Here is a 22,164-nt window from a genome sequence, read left to right on the forward strand (position 1 = left end):
TGTCTGAGCCTTACGTTATAATTTTTAATTATTCACGGTAATACCGTATACCGAGGTAAAATAGGGAGGAGGTTTGACGATATCAAAATTTGGATACCGCCCAAGCCTACCGCAAACCTTTTTTTCGTAAATTAGACACCACTATCTCGGATTTTGTTTGGAACGGGAAGCCACCAAGATTACGCAAACAGTATTAGCAGAGGCCGAAGAAGCTAGGAGGTATGGCCTTACCCAACTTTAAGTTTTTCTACTGGGTGGGTCACCTTAAAATAATTCAGTTTTGGCTACATTCTTGTTCACAATTATTATCATCAGTCTGGATGGTAATGGAACAATCTTCCTGTAAGTCAGTTTCACTTTCAGAATCAGAATCAGAATCAGAATCAGAAATCAGAATCAGAATCAGAATCAGAATCAGAATCAGAATCAGAATCAGAATCAGAATCAGAATCAGAATCAGAATCAGAATCAGAAAGAGCTTTATTGCCAAGTGTGCTTGCACACACAAGGAATTTGTTTTGGTACTGAGGCTTCCAGTGGACATATACAAATACAACATGAAACATAATACTACAAATTATAAGAATAAAAAATATAAATATATGAGAATAAAACTATCACAGTTGGGTTTAGTCAGAATAGACATTTTCAGATTTACAGATTATGAACCTATTTACAGTGTTTTGAATATTATAAATAAATAAATCTACATATAAGTATCAACTGAGTTGTGGGATATTGCACTAAACAGTGGGAGTATTGCACTTACAGGCATATGCCTTGGGAGGAGTGTTAACTGTTCAGGAGGGAAATGGCCTGTGGGAAGAAACTGTTCCTGTGCCGAGATGTTCTTGTGGCCAGTGATCTGAGTCTCCGTCTTGACGGTAACAGTTCAAACAGGTGGTGTCCAGGGTGAGTGGAGTCTGTGATGATTTTACCTGCTCTCTTCCTCACTCTGGAAGAGTACAGGTCCTGGAGGTTTGGCAGGGGGGCACCAATAATCCTCTCCGCAGTCCGGACTGTCCGTTGTAGTCTCCTGATGTCTGATTTGGTAGCTGAACCAAACCAGACAGTGATGGAAGCGCACAAGACAGACTCAATGACGGCTGAGTAGAACTGAATCAGCAGATCCTGTGGCAGGTTGAACTTCCTCAGCTGGCGAAGGAAGTACAGTCTCTGCTGGGCCTTTTTCACAGTGGAGTCAATGTGATTGTCCCACTTCAGGTCCTGAGAGATGATAGTGCCCAGGAACCTGAATGACTCCACTGCTTCCACAGTGCTGTTCATGATGGTGAGTGGGAGGAGTGCTGAGCTGTTCCTCCTGAAGTCCACGATCATCTCCACTGTTTTGAGCGTGTTCAGCTCAAGGTTGTTATAACTGCACCAGGCAGCCAGCTGTTCAACCTCCAGTCTGTAAGCAGACTCGTCACCGTTTCGGATGAGACCGATGACAGTGGTGTCGTCTGCAAATTTCAGGAGCTTGACAGTGGGGTCTTTAGAAGTGCAGTCATTAGTGTACAGGGAGAAGAGCAGTGGGGAGAGAACGCACCCTTGGGGAGCACCAGTGCTGATTGTGAGTGCTTTGGTTCAATCGCCTGTTAAATCACCTATCACAGGTTACACCAAAGATGTCATTATTAAGACAACTATGAAGATTTGGAATCAGTTTAGACGTTGTTTTGATCTTCAAACATATTCTATTTCGGCACCAATAACAAGTAATCACTCTTTTCCTCCATCGTTAATTGATCGGGCATTTGAGGTTTGGTCCAGTTAGGGTATTACATCATTTAAGGATCTCTACTTTGACAATACTTTCGCCTCATTTTAACAGTTGTCCAAAAAATTCTCCCTTTCAAAACAACACTTTTTTAGGTACTTGCAGATCCGTAATTTTGTTTCTCATAGGTTCCCTCAGTTTCCTTTTATACCCTCTTGACACATCCCCTTGATATTTTCCTAAAACCAGCTCCTGCTTTGAAGGGTATGATTTCACTTATTATGCTCAGATCCACTCACTCCGATTGGTTTCTTTGTCACTAATTAAAGCGCTATGGGAGGAAGATCTGGGGATTGCGTTCACTGACGATATGTGGGGGGAATGTTCTTGACAAAGTACACCACTCTTCAATTTGTGCCAAATATGGATTGATCCAATTTAAAATTTTACACCATACTCATTTGACTAAGACCAGGCTCTCTAAGATGTTTAACAACATAGACCCGACTTGTGACCGTTGTCACCAGGCAGCAGCAACACATATACATATGTTTAGGTCTTGCCCTGCTCTAATAACTTATTGGCAAAATATTTTTGATTCCTTGAGTGAGGTCACAGGGAAGAGAACAGGGCCTGATGCTGTCACTGCACTTTTCGGGGTAATTCCTGTCACAATGTCGTTGTCTGCAGAGCTCAAGATGTTCATAGCCTTGGTTAGCAAAGCGTTTGATAATTTTGTAATGGAAGTCCCCTACACCTCCATCGCACATTCACTGGATTAGGGATGTCCTTTACTTTGCCAAACTGTGAAAAATTAGGCATTTGTTAAGAGGCTCCCAGGCTAAATTTTCGAAGACGTGGGACCCTTTTTTGAATACCGTGGGAAGCTGTCCTTCCCAGACAATGCTGAGTAGATCTATTGTCCCATGTTTTTGCTGCAAATGACTGGGCAGTAGTTCTTGGGCTGTCACTCACAGCTAGTAGTTAATGTTTGTTTGTTTGTTTTTTTCTCTCATCATCATTAATATATTATTTGTCGTTGCTTTTGTTTTTTTTGTTGATTCTCTGTTTTTGTTTTTTGTATTTTTGTATGTGAAGGGGAATTTTGTTTGTTCGTATTTCATGTTCAATATTTAATAAAGAGATTGAAGAAAAAAAATATCTGCAGAGATTAAATAAATCTGAAAGTTATTCAATGATCCATAATCGTGACTGATAATCTTGTTTGTTTCTGATTTTTTTTTTTTTTGTCTAGTATAAGTTGTGAATGGCCGGTAACTTAAAAATTAAGTAGCCTAATTGGCTGGGGAGTAAAAAAGTTAATTTGAACCCTGAATGTAATATATGAGGGCCTGAACCAGTTCAAGGAACGAAAACAAAAACTGTAAAAGAACGAAATTTTTAAGAACAAAAACAGAAATTAAATCAAGTTTAATTGTTCTGACCAGAACGCTTCTTTGAAATTACCATTAACCGGTTAATAATGGTGTTTTTTTTTTAGTTCTATTTAATGTTTTAATTTGGCAATCAACCAATCATGAATTCAAATAGTATGGCCTATGCAAATGTGACACTGACACATTGTGAGTGAAATGCCGATCCCCAGCTGAGTCATGATAGGTAAGTTGCAATGTTAAGCTTTTGGATATCAGGAGTTTATCAGAGTTTAATTTTTATTTTTTTAAATTATGTATAGCTAGACACTTCATGTGTTATTAACATTTTGCCAAAATCAAACTCGAAGTTTTAGACCAGTAAATGTCAGAGATTTGAGTTTTTTCCATCATTAGAATGGACACATCTGAGCAAGTAAGTGCATTGCATTATGTTTTCAATATCTTACAGGTAGGGCTGGGCGGTATATCGAGTTTGTACAATATATCGATATTTTTTTCCCACGATATGTAATGAGGCAATACCGTTTATATCGATACAGTAGTTTGATACGAGCACATCTGAAAAAAAGTGGAGTACGCAGTGTGAGCTCCTGCAGTGAAAGAACAGTACAATTTGTCCTAAACATTACACAAGCTTATTAAGCACTTCAAAATAACTGGTAAGATAGTTAAAAAGTTTAAAGAAGCTTGCCCTGTCAGATGCTCGGACAGATAGCCTACTGTTAGCGACTGAAAGATATATACTGGCGCTGTTTAATGCGTTTGAGACATGGTGCTTTCCTCAGTGCTTAACTTACATTTCACAGGTATATTCTCCATCTGTAAATGTTCAAACAAATATGTCCATTTCACTGTCAGGAGAGGACGAGCTTCTGCAAATGAATCTCTGCTAAAATTCAAGCTTCCGTGAATGAGCGCCGCCGCGCGCATGCGCGTCAAACAGACGAGCACAATAGAACAGTAGCGCAATAATTCTGACTAAAATACATATTACTAAAATATTTGTTGTTGGAGACAATAAATGTGCCATATGTGGAATTTTAAATCTACAAGTATATTTTTATGAAAGTGACCATTTTAATGGGGTAATCAAATGCAGGCTAATATAATTAGTTTGTGCTTTTTTTATTTTTTGTTTTTATTTTCATTTTTAGTTTAGCCTTTTAACAACAAAAGCATTATTTTTGTTTTTAGTTTACTTACAGGATAGTTTATTGTAGCTATGTGGGTGCTTAAAGGGACAATGTGTAGTTTTTTAGGTATTTTATTATCTAAAATCAATATTTAAATATAAATATGTCTTCAATGCTGTACAAATACCTCTGCCAATTATCTGACTTATCCTCGTAAACAAAGAATTTATTATCTTTATATACATGTGACGGGTAGGTCCACGGAGGCTTCCATGTCGTTCCGCCATCTTGAAAAACTATAATAGAAGAGAGGGTCAAAAAGTACTAGGCCAACACGTTTCCACAACACATTTTCGTTCAGAGCCAGCGTCACGTAACTGAAAGCAGCAGAAACGGAGGAGCAGAGCAGTGAGAGGCGCTTGTCACTGCCCCGGCAAGTTTAAAAGGCTGAATTGCACTGTTATTATTCATACTATAACATTCGTTTGTTCGTTGTGTCAAGTTGCAGTTTGTTTGAAATAACAAACCTGTTCACCCGAAGGAAAACTCAACGAAGTGCTGGAGAGCACAATTTGTTTGAATGCAAAATACAATTTCACTGCTAGATGGGAGAAATTCCTACACAATGTCCCTTTAAGATTTTGGCCAAATGTATCCATAAAAAAACAACAACTGTGTTATAGAAGATGAGGTGCTATGAACAAAAGACTGTATTGGCTATGATTAAGACAACAAATATCAGACTAAAGCCCTATTCGGATGGTAATTGTTTCTCATGTGGACGTCTGTAAAAACCACAACCGTTAAGGCAAATTTATATTTCTGCATCAGGTGTGAGCAGTAGGTACAGCATAGTATAATCACAGGCGTGTACCATACGCCGTACCCTTCACCGTACCCTGACACGGACCTCCTCAAAAATGTAACTGCATGTCGCAACGACGCGGACCCTCAAGATCTGTGATTGGTCAGCTTGGTAGCATCTCGTTTCCTCCTACGCATTTCCGGCGTGTTCTTCTGCACCGCCCGGCATTTTTAAATTCAGAAGTCCAGTGAAAGTTCAGTGAAGAAACATGGAAATGTACCAAGTGAAAAGATTGGTTAAAAAGGTGCGGAAATACAGCCATCTGTATGCTCTTTCAGTCGCCATTGCTTGTAGTAGCCAAAACTCAAAACAGCTGTGAGGAATCTAAACACAGTGGAACATTAAAACCCTCCACCGCCAACTAGCGTTTCGGCGCTGTAACTGCAGAGCAACACAGACATAACGCAGAAGTATAAATGCTCACGACGGCGTCGCCTATGTGCGTAGCCTATGACGTGCACTACGGCGACACTCGACGTATAAGTATAAATTGGTATAAAGTGGTTTAAAAGGTCAAACAGTGATTTTTAAATTGTTATGGTCTTGTAAACTCAGAGATGTGGATTTGGACAGCAATTAAATCACCACACGACCTTGGTGTTTGTCAAAAAACAGTAGGTAATTCGGCTGGGGATTTTTACTCGGGTGGTGGGAAAAATACATTGACATTCTGGATTTGAACGGCAATAAAAATCACAGACAATACCCAGTAAATGTTGAAAATACCTTAAATCCCACAATTACCATCTGAATAGGGCTTAAGACTCTTCTCCATTCCTCAAACACAAAGCATTAGCCTTTTCAATTATCATTTTTTTTAATAAAGAAAACATTGTACTTCAAAAGAACCAGGGGTCCTTTCTTCGTACCTCTCTTAATGCATCTGAGATGATTTGACAGATGCCAGATCTTCTAATGGTGATAACTGACCTCTGGATAATTTGGTTCCTCCAACGAATTTGCAGATTTGATTAAAATATCTGGATTAAGTTGTCCAGAGATTACCGCGGGTTTGCGGCAGAAATATCGATACCCGAAAACACGGTCAACAATGCAGCGTTGGCTGACGGCAAGAGAGCAATGCAATGACATCATATAATTAAAAAAAGACACCTGCCGGGAAAACTTGACAAATTTCTGGACCTTTATAAGGAAACAGCCAAGCGACCAAAACAACATAAAAGTTATAATAGATCAATTAAATTTGCGCTATAATTTTATAAAATATTTCTTAAATAATGTAATTATTCCATCACAAATAAATCTCTCAATCAGTAAAACTGGCGGTGTATTTAGTATTATTGACTACACAACATTATAATATTATTTTCAAATTAATTTTTATATTATTATTATTTTGAATTATTATTGCCCTGGTTCAGTAAGGAACTCTTGTAATAAAATAGCAGTGGCTGCGTTTGAGGATGCACTGAAGTTACAAAGTTTATTAAACCTCTTAGCATCAAGTTCAATTCAAGTTCTATTCAAGTATTCAGAACGATAATGTTGCAGAAGGAATGCACGATTAGAAATGTTAAAATACGGAGTCTGCTTGGAGTAAACTGGTGGATTTTTTGTTTTCTTTCCCATTTTTAAGTAAATATACATTAAAACATACCGTTGGAACTTTCTGTCTCATCCTGGGTCGACTCCATCACTTTCTTTTTTCATACATTTAGAAAATGAAAACCATACTTAAACTTGACAACCCAAATACTTTGTTTCAGATCATCAGACACCTGATACACTGTACCACTGATGCTCACTGGAATTAAATTCATTACATACCTCTTAATCCAGGGACAGGCTCGGACTCTTCGTCATCTTCATCGCTTATTTCTTCCTCATCCAATTCCAGATCAATTTCATCTACAGAAAAACACCCCGACACATGCATTGGTACACATATATAATTCCTAAACTTCCATTATCTAAAGAAATGAGAGGTACTAAAAACTACAAATTAGCTCAAGTTTTTCCTCTACAAGTAATTTCAAATTTTCATGTTACTTTACTGTAACATTATTATCATTATATAAAATCATGCACATACCTTCTATCTCAATTTCATCAAGAGACTTTCCTTGGAAATTTGCAAGAGTTCCTTTCTCTATTGCCAAGAGAAGCTTTGAAATTTTTGCAATATCTACTGTTGCATCTGTCAACCGATAATAGTCTCTATGGACCCGAATGTCATGGCCTAAAAAGTTGGCTAGTTGATCAAGCTCATTGTCCTTAAGATTAAGAATCTGGGACACTGTTGCCACCTGCTTACGGAGCTGTGTAGACCGGAGATATTCTGGGTGCTGTGCACCACACTGACTTGCAAAAAGCCAGATGCAGTCCTGTCCTCTGAAGAAGCTGGTGGGCGAGCACTTTGGTCTTCCAAATAGGAAGGGATTGTCCCGGTCTACTTCACATGCATGTCTCTTGTCCACAAGAAGTTTTATTGCTCTGACAAGTTCAGGGTTTAACAAAATTGCAACTTTTCTCCCATTCTTGCCCATTATCTCCACTCTGCTGAAATTCTTGGAAATGTTTTGCTCAAAAGGAGAGAGACCGACTGCTATATCATCATGGAGCTCAGTCTGGTCTCTTTTCCTGAAACACTCAAGGGACATTTTTGAAACCTCTCCTGCACAACGTCTATTAAAGATTATTACTTGAGCAAGAGTCACTTTGGCAAGTTCTGCATATGTTTGTGAAGACTCGTGACTTTTTAGGCTTTCAAAAGCATCAGCTGATTTTTTCTCCAGGTGCTGGTGGAGAAGCTGTACATCATGTGTGAACGGTATAGTTGATGGTTTGTTGAACTTAGATTTGCTCGAAGTATCAAGAGCAGCATGGGAGACATGTTCTGCCCATTCACTTGAGCACAGTCGTTTGAATCGCTTTGCTGCTTTTGTCATACCTTCATCCTCTGCTGCGATGGCCCTGCAGAGAATGATGTCACAGATCTTCTTGAGTGAACGTCCTAACTTCAGCGCAAGGCTTGGTGTCTTATACGATTGGCTCTTTTCATTGTAACCAGCGACATCTTTCACAGCCTCAACGACTTTGCAAAAATTGTTCGGTTTTATAGCATCTTCGAAATTAAATATGGAGTATTTTGTTCTCAAGCTTAGCAAGAGTCTGCCCGTTTCCTGAACCTTCTGTTTGATGTATTCGGATTTTGTTGGATCACTTCCAAGCTTGTTGTAAAGACACTGACTGAACTGCAATATGAGGAAATCATTTCGAACTACAGATGAAATGTCATCATTCTTCACATTTCCCAAAATCTTCCAAACCTCTGGAGATATTGCATGGGAGAATGTTGACTCTGCGATATCAGCCAAAACTAAGACTTTGGCCTTAGCAGTTGCTTCAGACTCTGAAAACGTGTTTGAAGGGCATCTATGTGTATGGCGCCACAGCTCCTTGCGAACAAACAGGCCTTTACAGTATACACAGTGCACATATGTTTTTGCACTCAATTCAATCTCTGATCTTCCTGGCCGCCTTCTAACTTTCAGTGGTCCACTTTTACTTCCCATAACCTCTTGATTATGTTCATAGTTGCCTCGGTTTCGTAATTTCTCAAGTAACCTTTTTCTGTCCTGTGAGTGTTTAGGGAGCAAGAATGCGGCTGCAATTTCTGTCTCACTGTCTTGATGCTTTTTAAAGTGACGGGCAATTTTAGACTGAGGTTTCTTGCAAACATAACAGTAGTTTTTGTGGGTGGAAAAAGTGTTTTCTGGCACATTGCCAGTCTCTGACCGTTCAGAAGATACTGCCGGTGTTTTATTAAAACTCAGAATGTCCATATTTTTTGTGGTAGTATCATGATCATCACATATGAGGTCTTGAGCAGAACTAGATCGTTCACAAGCCATTTCTTGCTCAGTGGAAGAACAGTGAATGGGTTGTGGTGGCACACTCTTTGCCCACATAGAAGACTGTGAAACAGATGGTGTGGACTTATAATATGGTGGATTCCATGTATTGACAGATATACTATTATCACCATCGTTATTTTGTCTACTAGAGTCCAGGATGAAGTCATCAGAGGAGGATTCTTCAGTGGTTTTATCAGCATAAGGAGAATCCTCTTCATCAGAGCTAGATTCTTCAAAACTGGAAAATTCAACATCTGGCTAGAAAAAAAAAGACAACAAAACTAATATCAAAATATTAACAAAAACAAAATAATATACCCTGTCTATAGTCCAGCACAGTTTTGATATAACAGACTTGAAAATGTCTTAGGGCTGTCAAATAAAAAAATAAAATTTCGAATATTTGTCAAATTAAAAACAAAACAAAAACTAAATACATTATATGAGTCTAATTATAATAAGATTAATGAAGTTATACAAAAAGATCTGACAAAATGGGCAACACTAGTAATGGATTTAAGCTCAAGGATAGAGGTGATAAAAATGAATGTGTTGCCTAGATTGTTGTACTTATTCATCTCACTGCCAATTTGTATACCAAAAACTCAATTTGATAATTGGGATAAACAAGTGAGTAGATTTATTTGGAAGAGGGAAAGACCAAGGGTTAAACTCAAAACTCTACAACTAGAGAAAAAAAAGAGGAGGACTTGCTCTTCCTAATTTTAAAGAATATTTCCTAGCGGCCCAGTTGAGATATAATCTATTGGTGCTCGTCAGAATATTACTCCAAATGGAAACACATTGAGCTTAACTACGGAACATGCCAACCACAAACAAGGTTGAGTGAGAAAACATCTAACCAACCTATAGAACCAAATCCTATAGTAGACACAACAATTAAGATCTGGTGGGATATAATGAATAAATACAAATTGGAGGGGGATTGTAAATTGTTGATCTGGCCATTGTACACTACAAAATTCAGAAGTGGTCAGATGGATAGCACATTTACAAGATGGACAGACAAGGGAATCACCGCAATGTGTACATTAACAGAGGGTAAAAGTTTAAATCTTTTGAAAACTTGAAGAGGGAATTTGACCTGGAAAACTCTGATTTATTTAGGTATTTCCAACTAAGACATTTTTATAATACAGATATTGTAAATCATCTCTCACAAGAGGGCAGTGTTTAATAGATATGATCACAGGGGCATACAAACATTTACCCTCGAAAACTGTATCTAGGGTGTACGAATGTTTACTAAATTGCAATAGGTTTGACTCGCTATACAAGAAATGGGAAGTAGAACTGCAGCTCAAATTGTCAGAGGATGATTGGCATTCGATCTGTCTTCTACAACAAACTTCTACTAGCTCTAGACAATGGAGAGAATTTGGCTGGAAGAACTTGGTGAGATTCTTTATTACCCCCCTCATCAAAAGCAAACAGTTAAAAAAAAAAACAACAGTGTTGGAGAATTTGTGGGGATGTCAATGTCAATCACTCTCATGTATTTTGGTCATGTATAAAAATTCGCCCCTACTGGGATTCTATTGTAACAGAAATGGAAAAAATTTTGGGTTACAAAATACAGAATGACCCAGTCTCTGTATTTAGGCCTGTTAACTTAAGATGTTGTTAAAGGGGAAGACATTTATCTAATCAAAGTGATGCTGATATCAAGTAAGAAATTTATAACGAGGAATTGGTTGAAAAGTGAACCTTTGAGTCTGGACCAATGGAGGAATATCATGGAAGAAATATGTGCAATGGAAAAAATGACCCATAACCTGAGACTGGAAGCACATAAATGTAAAATACGATGGTGGAAATGGACTTGTTATGCAACTCACTGAAATGTATGAAACAAATGGAAGATCTGTATTTGTAGCACCCTACTAGTTCTTTTTTTTTGGGGGGGGGGGGGGGGGGGGGGGGGTTGTTTGTTGTTTTTTTCATTGTGAAATTTAAGAAATGCAAATTTAAAAAAAAGTAAAAACAAAAACAAAAAAAGTGCATTCAAACTTTTTGTGTGTCAAAAAGTGCACGAGACATAATGATGACTTAACTGACATGGTTATTTTTTATTAGCTTATACAGTATACAGCACGCGGTGCGGCTACGTTGTTAATTTGAAAAATGACAGAAAAGGGCTACCTACTGACGAAAACCCTCTCAGTTGGTGGCAAAAATCATGCAACGATCATCGGTCAGAGCTGAGTGCGTGTTTTCTTCAGCTGAAAACAAAAAGTGTTCTGCACTCGCTGCAGATCAAGTTGACCATGAGGTGTTTTTGACGAACAATATGCAGATGTGAGTAGATGTGGATTGTATCTGAATGGCAGTTTGTTTGTGTTCATGTAGCACATTACGCTGTCTGTTAAAGCGTGTTATCTCAGGTTACTGATGCACAAACACAGTTTTATGCACTATTGTAACCTAATTTTCCTTGCATGCACATTAAAGAAATTATATTTTATTTAAGAACAATTGTTTCAAAAGTTAATGCACTTTAAAAAGTGAATGTCATTTCATTTCAATAAAAGATGCGATACTTGATTTGGTTTATATTTGCTTATTGCACTCACTTGCGGGCATGAGAGACAATACAGTACTCAGTTCCTCTTAACATTAAGTATTGCCTAAAGAATTCTAATATAATTTGAATTTTGCTAATATTTAAGAAATAAATTAGAATTTAGCTTTTCAGCCATTTTGACAGCCCTAAAATGAGTACAGGTGATGTAAAAGAATACCAGTGTCACAAGTAATGAAAATGAATGAACAGAGCGAGGTATGTTTTACTCAAAGTTGACACATCACAAGGTCTTCAAGGCAACAGTCAATGTAAAGAAAAGTCTAGTATAATGCCCAACCATCCTACACTTAATATTGCCAGTGTCAAAGAGAAGTAAACACTTAAGGAACATACGCTCACTTACTTTATCTTTAACTGATGAGGAAGGATTCACACTGCATTCAGTCACAGCCACTGATGTCTCGTCACGCAATTCCTGTAATTGTGAGAAAGACAGGTACAACACTGATGCAAGCATGTTTGCCAGATGGCCACCACAACTAAGTATCATCCAAAGTCTAAATATCTACTGTTACTTTCATGGCTATGTTGTGCAAAAAGCAGACATGCAGAATGATTCAATAATCTGCATCATATAAAAAAAACTAAACGATTACATGAAATTCAGAACACTGTGCAAAATGGTTGACTTTTCAGCGATAAAAAGCTCCTTAGGAAAATTAACCTTGGTTTTGTGATCGATTACTATTTGTATTACTTTAGTTTTCCAACAAATGTTACGATTAAATGGTGGATAACATCGTATCGATAATGTATACAAAAAAATACAAAAAAACATACCACTCTGAAACGTCCTGTGATATCTGCTTGCAAAGTTTGTGAGTGAAATCTATTCTAGACGATCGTCATGTTTGTTAACATTGTCAGGGTCTGAATCGGGCTCGAATTGGTTTTGAAATTGACGCAATTCTCAATATTTACACTAGAGAAGAACTCGCAGTTATGGAGGGGCGAAACATTTCCCAAACACGCGTTAAACGCTGCCAATCACAACAAACTAGGCCAGCTAAACAATCACAGCACATTTCGTATTTCGGAAGGAGGGGCTTCATCAAAATCGGCATGTTTGAGCCAGACTGGGAAGAGGAGCTGTTATAATGTAAAATGTGAAAAAGAATGCGTTATTTGAACAATCAAGCATGAAAACATATTCTAGTACACCCCAAAAACAAAATTAAGACTTCGTAAAAGGACATAATATGACCCCTTCAAGAGACTCACCCTACGCCAGGGCCAAGAGGAATCCCCATAGTTGTATGTGACCTCCTCATCTGGAAAGATATCTCTTATACTAAATAGGCACAGGTGTGGCCTTCCATCAACAATTATTGTCTTGACTTTGCAATTTGAATTTCTGTGATCATTCACCAGTCTTCCAAGTGAACCGTCCTCTTTTCTTGCATCTATGCTGTGAGACAAATAATGCAGTAAGAAACTTAAAACATTCTTAACTGAAACATAAGGTTCTAACTGAACATTATATATTTCTGGGGTTTCAACCTATATTCAAAAACACATTGTGACAGTTAACTTCCCTTTCTAAGAATTTAATAGGTGAGATGATCCACTTAAGGTATAAAAAAAAACAACCTTAGGAATCACCCAGTTGAACAATAACCATGCTACTGATTATCACTAACATATAAGTTCCTAATGTTATAAGAACCCTAGCAAAGCTGCTATCATAATAATAATCTTAATTATTTTCGTTTTTATTAGAACAGGGCTCCAGACTAACTTTTTGCTTTGGTTGCACATGTGCGCCTAACTTTTTTATTTAGGTGCACCAGCACAAAATTTAGGTGCACTCAAATTTTTCCTCGGCTTGCGTCGCCTTTAACGCCACAATTTCAAGGTCACCTTTTTATCACGTTCCATATTCATATATATTATGTAAATGATTTTAAACAAGAATAAGGTGTAAGTCAATTTTTTTTTTATTTGAAGCACAATTATACTGTATATAAAAATAACAATCTTTTTTTTATAAAAAATGTTTAAAGTGCTTCACTGATCTGCCAAACTAAAACAAAATAAAACATTTCAAAATAGAAATAGAAAGTGCTACTGTTTAAAAGTGCTTCCCTGAACTGATGGCTGAAATAGCTCCATGTCTGGGCTGTAGTCGGATCATTGACCAGGGAGAGTGTTGGGGGAACAGGCCTACTTTTCTTTTAGAAAAAACTCTATGGGTCCATTTCTTTTCATTGTTCGTCGTCTGTTTTCTTGCGTTTATTTTTCTGATGCTGATTGCCATGGCATCCTTTACACTGCAGGACTTGATTTCATGGCCAATTCTGATTTGATGCCTGTATCCGATTTGTTTGACCGTCGTTTACACGTTCTTTAAATCGGCACTATGCAGGATTTCCGTTTTTGTCAAAGAGTACTTTTATTTAACGTTACTGTCGTAAATACAACTCACGCAGAGCGTATCTGCACTCACGGCCTCTGCACTTTATAATAATAAAGTAGCCTACAGCGTTAGGCTTACCTGAGCCTAAATGCCAGATGACATCAATAAAGTTACATCATGTACGTCGTATTATTTTGTAATAATGTCCTTTATGATGTTGTTAGACATTGTTATTGCAATTTATCATAATAGTTTGCAAATTGCGCTCATTTACACTATATACAACGTGTAGGCTTATGTATGTCCTGATACTTATGTGAGATATTGACAACTGTTCTCATGATAATTGCAGGAATCAACTTTAAGAGTGAAAGCCTGAGCGAGTGGGACTCTTGCCCAGTTCCTCGCGCTGTCAGAATCTCGTTACCTTTTTCTAGACTCTTCCGACCGCGCTTTCTTCATTTTTTTCGCCATTCTGGAAACGCAGGTCCGATGTTTACTCGTGTCTGACTCCTCGCTCGGTCAGTCTGCCATTTCCTCTTTCTCTGTTCCTCCGACAATGCTTTCTTTGCTTTTCCTAGCTTTCTGCTTCTTATATCCGGGCTTAGCCATGACGATAAGTTCTTCTTATAGCTATAGCCGGATCCTGGATGGGGGCACGCATGCGTGTAATGTGTGCACTGTGCAGTGCCGTAAAGCAATTCGTTACATCACGAGAGCTGAAATCACGCGATACTTCCTGACGGCGGTCCGCCGGCCCAAAGTTGCAAGTGCGGTTTTTCCGCTCACAGGCACCAGAGGGGGGTGAGACGACCACCATTCAACTCGAAAAGAGTCATATAACCATTCCAATAACTCCGAAGCTGTTCAGTTAAGCTAAAAAACTGCATAGTGCTGCTTTAAATTGTGACCCATATCTGATTCACGTGTTTACACTTGACATTAATCTGAAACATCGCGCATGTTTAAAGGGGGTTCTTCTTGCACAGATGGATGAACACTCAGCTAGAGAGATCTCAGGACTGGTGTCAGAAATAGTTTTTGCGTGCATATTACACCATAAAGTGCGTATCATATGCACGCCAAAACTATTTTTGCCGTATATGGCTTGATAAATTTGTGCTATAGACGCACTTTCATGAGATCGTGATGGGCTTTAACAAGGAGCAGTGGGTCTGAAATTTTAAGATGAGCAAGCTAACCTTTGATATGTTGTGTCATCGTTTTTCCACATTCCTCTCCTACGACGACACGACATTTCGTCGGGCCATCCGTCCCTTTGCAGATGCGTGTCGGGGTTGCTCTCGTCATTTAACCGTGGAGCCTAATGCCTCAGAAAATCCAATCTGCCTGTTTACATGAGTCGCATTGCCACATATCTGATTTACATCTGATTTATTTCCACAAGAACGAGGCCTGAAACCGATCTCAAAATATCTGAATGCATGCGTTTTTTTCTTGTTTACACTGTCATAGAACACATTCGATCTGTGTCACACATGAGCAAAAAGTCAGAATTGGGTCACATTTCACTGACAGTGTAAACGAGGCCTGATTCTCTGGTGCTCAGGTCGCAATTTCAATCACACAGCACGGTGCACGAGCAGTGTAGGCCTACAGGAATATCTGGACCACAGCCAATCAGAGGCAAAGACCCGCCCCATCTCTGTCTCTGATTGGTTGAGACTACGATATGATCCAACCATGAGTGGAGTTTCGTCAAAGGAGAACAAGCGCTTCGTTCGTGGAGAGGCAGTGGATGCGAGGACGCTAGGTGCACCGGTGCGACCTAGGAAAAATCTTTGTCCAATTTACAAATTTTGGTTGCACTCTAGAGCCCTGTAGAATGACATGCAACACATACAACTACTTTGCTCTGAATATGAACCAAAAATAAATAAACCAAAAAACAGACAGCTTACCAATAACGTGTTGCATTCCATGTGAAGTCAAACAAGTAGTTGCTTTGAGCATCTTCAACAGGTTTACTTTGAGAGAGAATCCCACGGTATTCAACAACAAAGGTGAATGGTTCAATGTGCTCAAGTGCAAACACACCTCTCCCTAAAAGGGCAAAAAATAAAACATGAACCCAAGTGCACCTATTTGTTACACAACTAGCCAACTTATTATAAAGAGTTAAATCCTCTAAAACTGTGTAATGTAATATGAAGTGTAGTAAGTGAAAAATGAAATGACTTCCATAGTAGGAAAAATACTAGGGAAGTCAATAGTGCCCCACAACGGTTTAGTTACAAATATTCTACAAAATATCTTCATTTGTGTTTGGAACAACTTGGAAGTTAAGTAAATGATTGACAGAATTTTCATTTTTGGATGAACATTTCCTTTATAGTGCAGATAGGTTGGTTATTTCTGGACACACAGCTCTCATTTGATCAGTTGCAATTAATAGTGAGGACAGTCTCCCTGAAAATATCTGATCTGAGGGGAGAGGAGGGGAATCTGATTTGCCTGCAGTCTGAACAAAAACTTACCTTTAAATGTGTTGATTTGTCGTCCCTCAATGAAGGCTTTGTCATTGCCTGACAATATGTGTTCTTTTGCATCCTGCTCCGGTGTTATTCTCTTCTTTCTTACCATGTAGACTGAAAACATTCCATAAAACAATGAGTATGTATTTTTATTTTTATTTATAATATATATATATATATATATATATATATATACACATACACATATTATATATATATATCTGTATATATATCTATATATCTGCTTTATATACAGTACATTATTGTCAGACTGTAGTGAAGTCTACATCAATAAATACAAAAATTGAGAGACAACAACAGATTCTATGATCTGGGTCAACAGCTTGTGAGGCAGCAACAGATACGACCACGTTCTGAGCCACCAGTTTGTGAGGAAAGAGACATTACCGAACACTACTACGTTCAGAATTTTGGTCCAGACAGTAACAACCATATGCCATAGAGGCAAAGGCAGATTGACCGAGTCTGAGTAGCCTTCTGCACCTATTTCAGGGCCTTAACTGGCTCTGAACACACCCTGTTCTTTAGCACGTTTTTTGGGAATGTTAAATTGCAAATCGCAATATTAACCAGAAAGATTGCAATTAGATTTAGGCTATCCCCTAAATCACGCAGCCCTAGTTTCTCCTGATATCAGCGTGTTCAGTTATTTTGTTGTTTTTTACAGGGACCAGATGCTACTGATGACTTTCACAAGAGTCTCTAGTTTTCTCTGAGAGCGCTGTACCAACATCAGCTAGCTACACAGGAATGATATTCAACATGAACATGGTAAAATAAGTTCCATCACTGACTGGGAAATGAAAAAGCAAATACCTTTGAAACGAAAGGTATGTTGAACAGGAACTGTTTCAGGAATGGCACAAATGTATGTATGTGTTTAAATCAGTGTGTTCAATAATGTGCCAATGATGTCCTTCATTATACATTTGGATTGTGTTGTAGGGCTGGGTATCATAACAAAATTTTCTATACCGATACCTTGACTTCCATACCGGTTCCTGAACGATAATTTTCTCGATAACAATTTTATGAAACCAGTTTTAACAATATAACATTACCTAAAAAAACTTTTTTTTTTTCAGTTTGTTGACTTTTTTACATTCATATTTTGAGTCTGTAAAAAAGCACCAGTGCTAAAGTTTTCTATGTTTCCTAATCATTTAACAGCATGTATTCTTTACTTCAATGAGCTCATTGTTTCTGCCTTAACTTAATGCATTGTTTAACAATGAAACTGAATGAAAATTAATTGAAATTCATTACACACAGTCACCCCTGATAACAGATCACTCTAAATTGTAATTTAGACATGCATTTTATGTAAAGCTTCTTTGAAATGATATGTATTGTGAAAAATTCGATAAATGTGAAATAATAAATGTGAATTGAATTAAATATAGGCTACTGGGGAGCGGGATATATGCCTCAGCACACATGAAGCTTGCCGCAAAGCACTGGCAAAAGTAGCCTAATGTTTATGGATACACTATGTTTACTAAGTGTGTTGGCTGCAAAGATGCTTATTGCGATGCTGATTCGTCATTCCTGCAGTAGTGAACGCACGCGCGCCTATATGGATTAGGTAATCAAACTATTTATTTCTAATTGTTTCGTTTAAAAGTAGACATATTTTGACCGTATATAGGACTATTTCTCATGTGTGAGGCAAGTATCCTATACGCTCAGGTTCGTTCATTTGTGACGCGCTCCAGTTCTTGCAGTCAAAAACGGATAAACTTTCTACTCTCAAATGTATTCTGTGCACTTTTAAGTGCTTATCAGATTTACCATGTTGCCGGTCTTGGCAGCAATTATCTTGTCGAAAATATTGCATCGCGTGCTTCTGGCATAGGTAGGTACACTTTTGATCATTTCCACATATTTTCTATCTATCTGGGTTGGGATGCTTACACACACACACACACACACACACACACACACACACACACACACACACACACTACAGCCTCACGTGCGACGAGCCACGTCTCTGGGCAGCCGCATAAACTAGTGTTTTTCCGCCACAGCCAATCATGCTGCATGCTTATTGTTTCACTGACGTTGACGAGATTAACCACTTAGGTACCGAAAAACAAGACATGTTTCGATACTACATGTTTTCGGTAGTGTCGAGGCAATTCTGTCGTTACCTAAAAAGTACTGAATGTGTTGTAAATAAAATACAATCAATCTGTGGGGGAAAAGCCATTCTTTTAATCTCACATTCTTTCTTCTAGTCCCATTCACCTGATAGGGCCATTAGGGGAGGATCTTTGTCTTTCCAGGTGTGAAACACATCAATATTCATGATGATTCCAATTTCTTTTGTGTAAGAAACTTGTTTTAGTGACAGAATTTTGTTTCACAAACCACACAGAAACAACAAACTTTAACATGCATGCTGCTCATATATATTATTGTAGCAGAGTTTGTGCTGAATACAGTGTAATCAGACATTAACCATGAAAATTTTACAAGTAACAGAAATAAGGACAAACGTCAGGGCATGTCAGAACACCTCCGGTGTTGATTCTGTGGCGCACCGCAACAAATTAGTCTATATGTGGGAAACACTTCATAAAAGTCACGTGGGAACTGCTCGGCTCGGTACTGAGGGCTTAGCGTCAAGTTTCTTAACTTTTTCGCCGATGAAAGCAGAGCCATGAAGAGCCTCTTCGCCATGCTTTCATTGTTTTGAATGGGGAGGGGCAGCTGAAATGACGGGAGGGGTTGTGTCGCCCAGATTTGCATTTTCCTCAGACATACGTTCTTGTCCCACTAAAAAACAATTTCATTCCAAATATGTAAAATTCCGCAAAATTCCGCATTAACACTAGATTCCGCGTTAATTTGCCAATTCCGCGATTCCGTCCGCGATTCCGTGATCGTGGAAATTATAGGGCCGTTAATGTTACAGACACAAAAAACATTACATTTGGCATAGTGAATGCGTTTTGATGGCACCGCCATCTTAGTTTACGCCGCTGTTCATAAAATCCAATCTGTCGGATTTACAACACGTAAATGCATTTCTCCCGAAATAAAGAAACTAAGTGGTCGATAACATCGGAGAAGAATAGAGTGACCTTTATACGTAGTTACCAACACAATGTGTGTCTGATATAAATAAAACACGTCAGCAAATGCGTTTAAACGCATTATTATTGCCGCTTCCATAGTGTATTTTACAAACTATAAATGCAGGGCTCGACATTAACGATAGCCCGATTGTCTGGGACAAAGTAAAAGAGAATTTTGCTTGCCTGACCAGACAAGTAGCTGGATTAGTACGTCAATAACTAGGGAATCACTAAAACGACAGAATGATTCTGATTTTATTACATTTATTGAAAGTTGCGATCGATAGTGGATAATAAATGTATTACTGACGGTAACAATGTTGTGCTGTTGAGGTTCGCAGCCTCTCGAGGAGAAATCTATGAGAAAACAAATGAGCGCAGCACTCACAAAAGAAACTCCGTTAACAACATACTGCAGATACTTTTTTTATATTTAATATTTAAAGGTTTTTATATTTTTAATATATGATACAGTTTAGCAACCGCACACGACTACGAGTGCTGTTTTCCTGAATACCATCACAATTTAAAATGTAATATTGATTTCATACAACAGTTCAATAAAAAGATCAAATTAAGTCACTTATATTATGCAATATTGACTGTTTTTGTTCTGTTTCAGCATCGAAAATTGTTTCAAACAAAGATCAAAGCAGAACCATAACGCTTCTCACAGCAACCATATTACTGAATGATTCAGCATTTTGAACGAATCGGTTGAGTCAAAGATTCAATGATCCATTCATAAACATCTGTCTCATTCTCAGATGAATCAGTCGTTTGAATGAATCAATCAATGACTCACTCATTAAGACGGTCGCCTGTCGCCACCTACTGGGGGTTTAGTGTTATGTTTAAAAGTATAATTCTTTTCGATTATTATTTATACATTTAATGCAATAGTCATTTTTCAGTGTGAATGATTAAATTGCCTTTTAAAGGTGCAGATTTTTCAATATGCATATTTATTGAACACTAATGAGAATATTGTTTTAGAATAAATAATATTTACAACACACACAAAAAATTCCCGACAAGCACATGAAAAGGCTTAATGTCGAGCCATGAAATGTATTGTTTTGCTAGTGCTTGTGTATTTAAATGTTTGAAACCTAAAACACTGTATAGCTGTAATATATGAAAAGCGCGTTTGTCTCTGGCTCACCGTACCGCTCAAAAGGTTAATCGGTGACATATCATTCATTTTGTCATGAGTTACATGAAGTATATAGATAAAGAGAGGCATGATGCAGAATGACTGAAGAAAGACTTTGAGAATGAAACCAACCTGTATCTTCTTGTTTCACTCTCAATGTTTCTTCCATCTTCATTTCACCACTCTCCTCTTTAATAAACGCCATCTTTGTTTGTTCCTCTGTATCATCTTGTTTCAAACTGAATACTTCTTCAATCTTGATTTCTTCACACTCCTCTTTAATAAACGTCATCTTAATAATAGTATGTTCCATAGATGTCAGCTGCTTCAGAAGTTTGAATGTTTAGACATATCATCCTGTTTAAGATGAGAATAATTAACAGAAAGAAAAATAAATTCAAACTAAATCTCTGTGTGTGTCTCAATCAGCTCTAGTTCAGTAGTTCAGTGCACTGGTAAGAGAGTCAGTCAGAAAGATAATTAAATGACCTGATTAGCCAAAAAACTCAAAACTACCATTACATGAATAAAGGAACACAGATTGTACAGACAATTAATATTTAGACATTTATGGTTTACATTCAATATGTATTGATTTGTAGATTATATTTAATAGACTACACTTTCATGAAAACATTGGCAGTTGATTTGTAAAAGTTGTTACACATGTTTCTGTATTATTCTTGTTGCATTTTCACTGTTGTACTGCAGGTGTCATTTTGAGAAGCATTTGATTCAATTAAATCTGAATTTGTTTCGAAAAACTCATTTTCTCTATCATTACTTGCAAGTTGTCAGTGACCAGACAGCGTGTTTACGATGAATTGCTTCACAATATATGGAGCGAAATGAGACGCACCTTTTAAAATACTCATTTGTGGATGCATACAAACTATGTTAATTCATATTAGATACATTATAATGTTACATTCAAAATACTTATTTCATGTATAAATTCTCTATAAAGTTGTACAAATGGATTGTATCGTTTTATACACTTTAAATGGTTAAACACACAAACCTTTCTTCAGCCGAATCACAGTGCAGGAGCGCGGCGCAGTCTTATGACATCATGTCTCCACACCAAAATAAAAGTCCCGTTCACAAGTTACAAATAATAGGCAAGGCAAGTTAATTTATATAGCACATTTCATTCACCATGGCAATTCAAAGTGCTTTACATAGAAAGAAAGAAAAAAATAATTCACAAAATAAAATCAAGGATAAAACAGTTAGTCAAAATGCTTTACATAGAAAGGAATTAAAAATAAGCACACTATGGCAATTCAAAGAGGGTTGCATAGAAAATAAACAAAATAAAAGCAGTAAAAATTAAAACAATTATAAAAGGAATCAAAAGATAATTAATTAAAGTAGAGTAAAATTAATTAAAGTAGTAAAAAGATGATACAGAGAATATACTGTTTATTCGGCATGCCATGAAGTCCATTTGAT

General features: G+C 37.5%; 1 protein-coding gene across 2 annotated transcripts in view; it reads right to left on the bottom strand.

Moving 5' to 3' along the window:
• LOC143742422 (uncharacterized) overlaps window positions 1–21,886 on the bottom strand; it is a 37,490-nt gene extending 15,604 nt beyond the window's left edge. The window contains exons 1-9 of one of the 2 annotated variants that reach the window (XM_077235270.1): window positions 21,731–21,886; window positions 20,842–21,066; window positions 16,453–16,563; window positions 15,877–16,018; window positions 12,967–13,006; window positions 12,820–12,869; window positions 11,942–12,013; window positions 7,169–9,251; window positions 6,904–6,984 (exon numbers count right to left, since the gene is read on the bottom strand). In XM_077235270.1, coding sequence (XP_077091385.1) covers window positions 6,904–6,984; window positions 7,169–9,251; window positions 11,942–12,013; window positions 12,820–12,869; window positions 12,967–13,006; window positions 15,877–15,897 — 2,347 coding nt within the window. In that variant the 5' untranslated portion in view covers window positions 15,898–16,018; window positions 16,453–16,563; window positions 20,842–21,066; window positions 21,731–21,886. Of the gene's footprint in view, window positions 1–6,903; window positions 6,985–7,168; window positions 9,252–11,941; window positions 12,014–12,819; window positions 13,007–15,876; window positions 16,019–16,452; window positions 16,564–20,841; window positions 21,067–21,730 lie in introns of both variants that reach the window. The other variant, XM_077235269.1, reaches the window with a different exon arrangement.
• Window positions 21,887–22,164: the final 278 nt, after the last annotated feature.

Source organism: Siphateles boraxobius, unplaced genomic scaffold (genome assembly GCF_051911475.1).
Source record: "Siphateles boraxobius isolate OS27281-9 unplaced genomic scaffold, OSU_SipBor_1 19, whole genome shotgun sequence".
Classification (NCBI taxonomy): domain Eukaryota; kingdom Metazoa; phylum Chordata; class Actinopteri; order Cypriniformes; family Leuciscidae; genus Siphateles; species Siphateles boraxobius.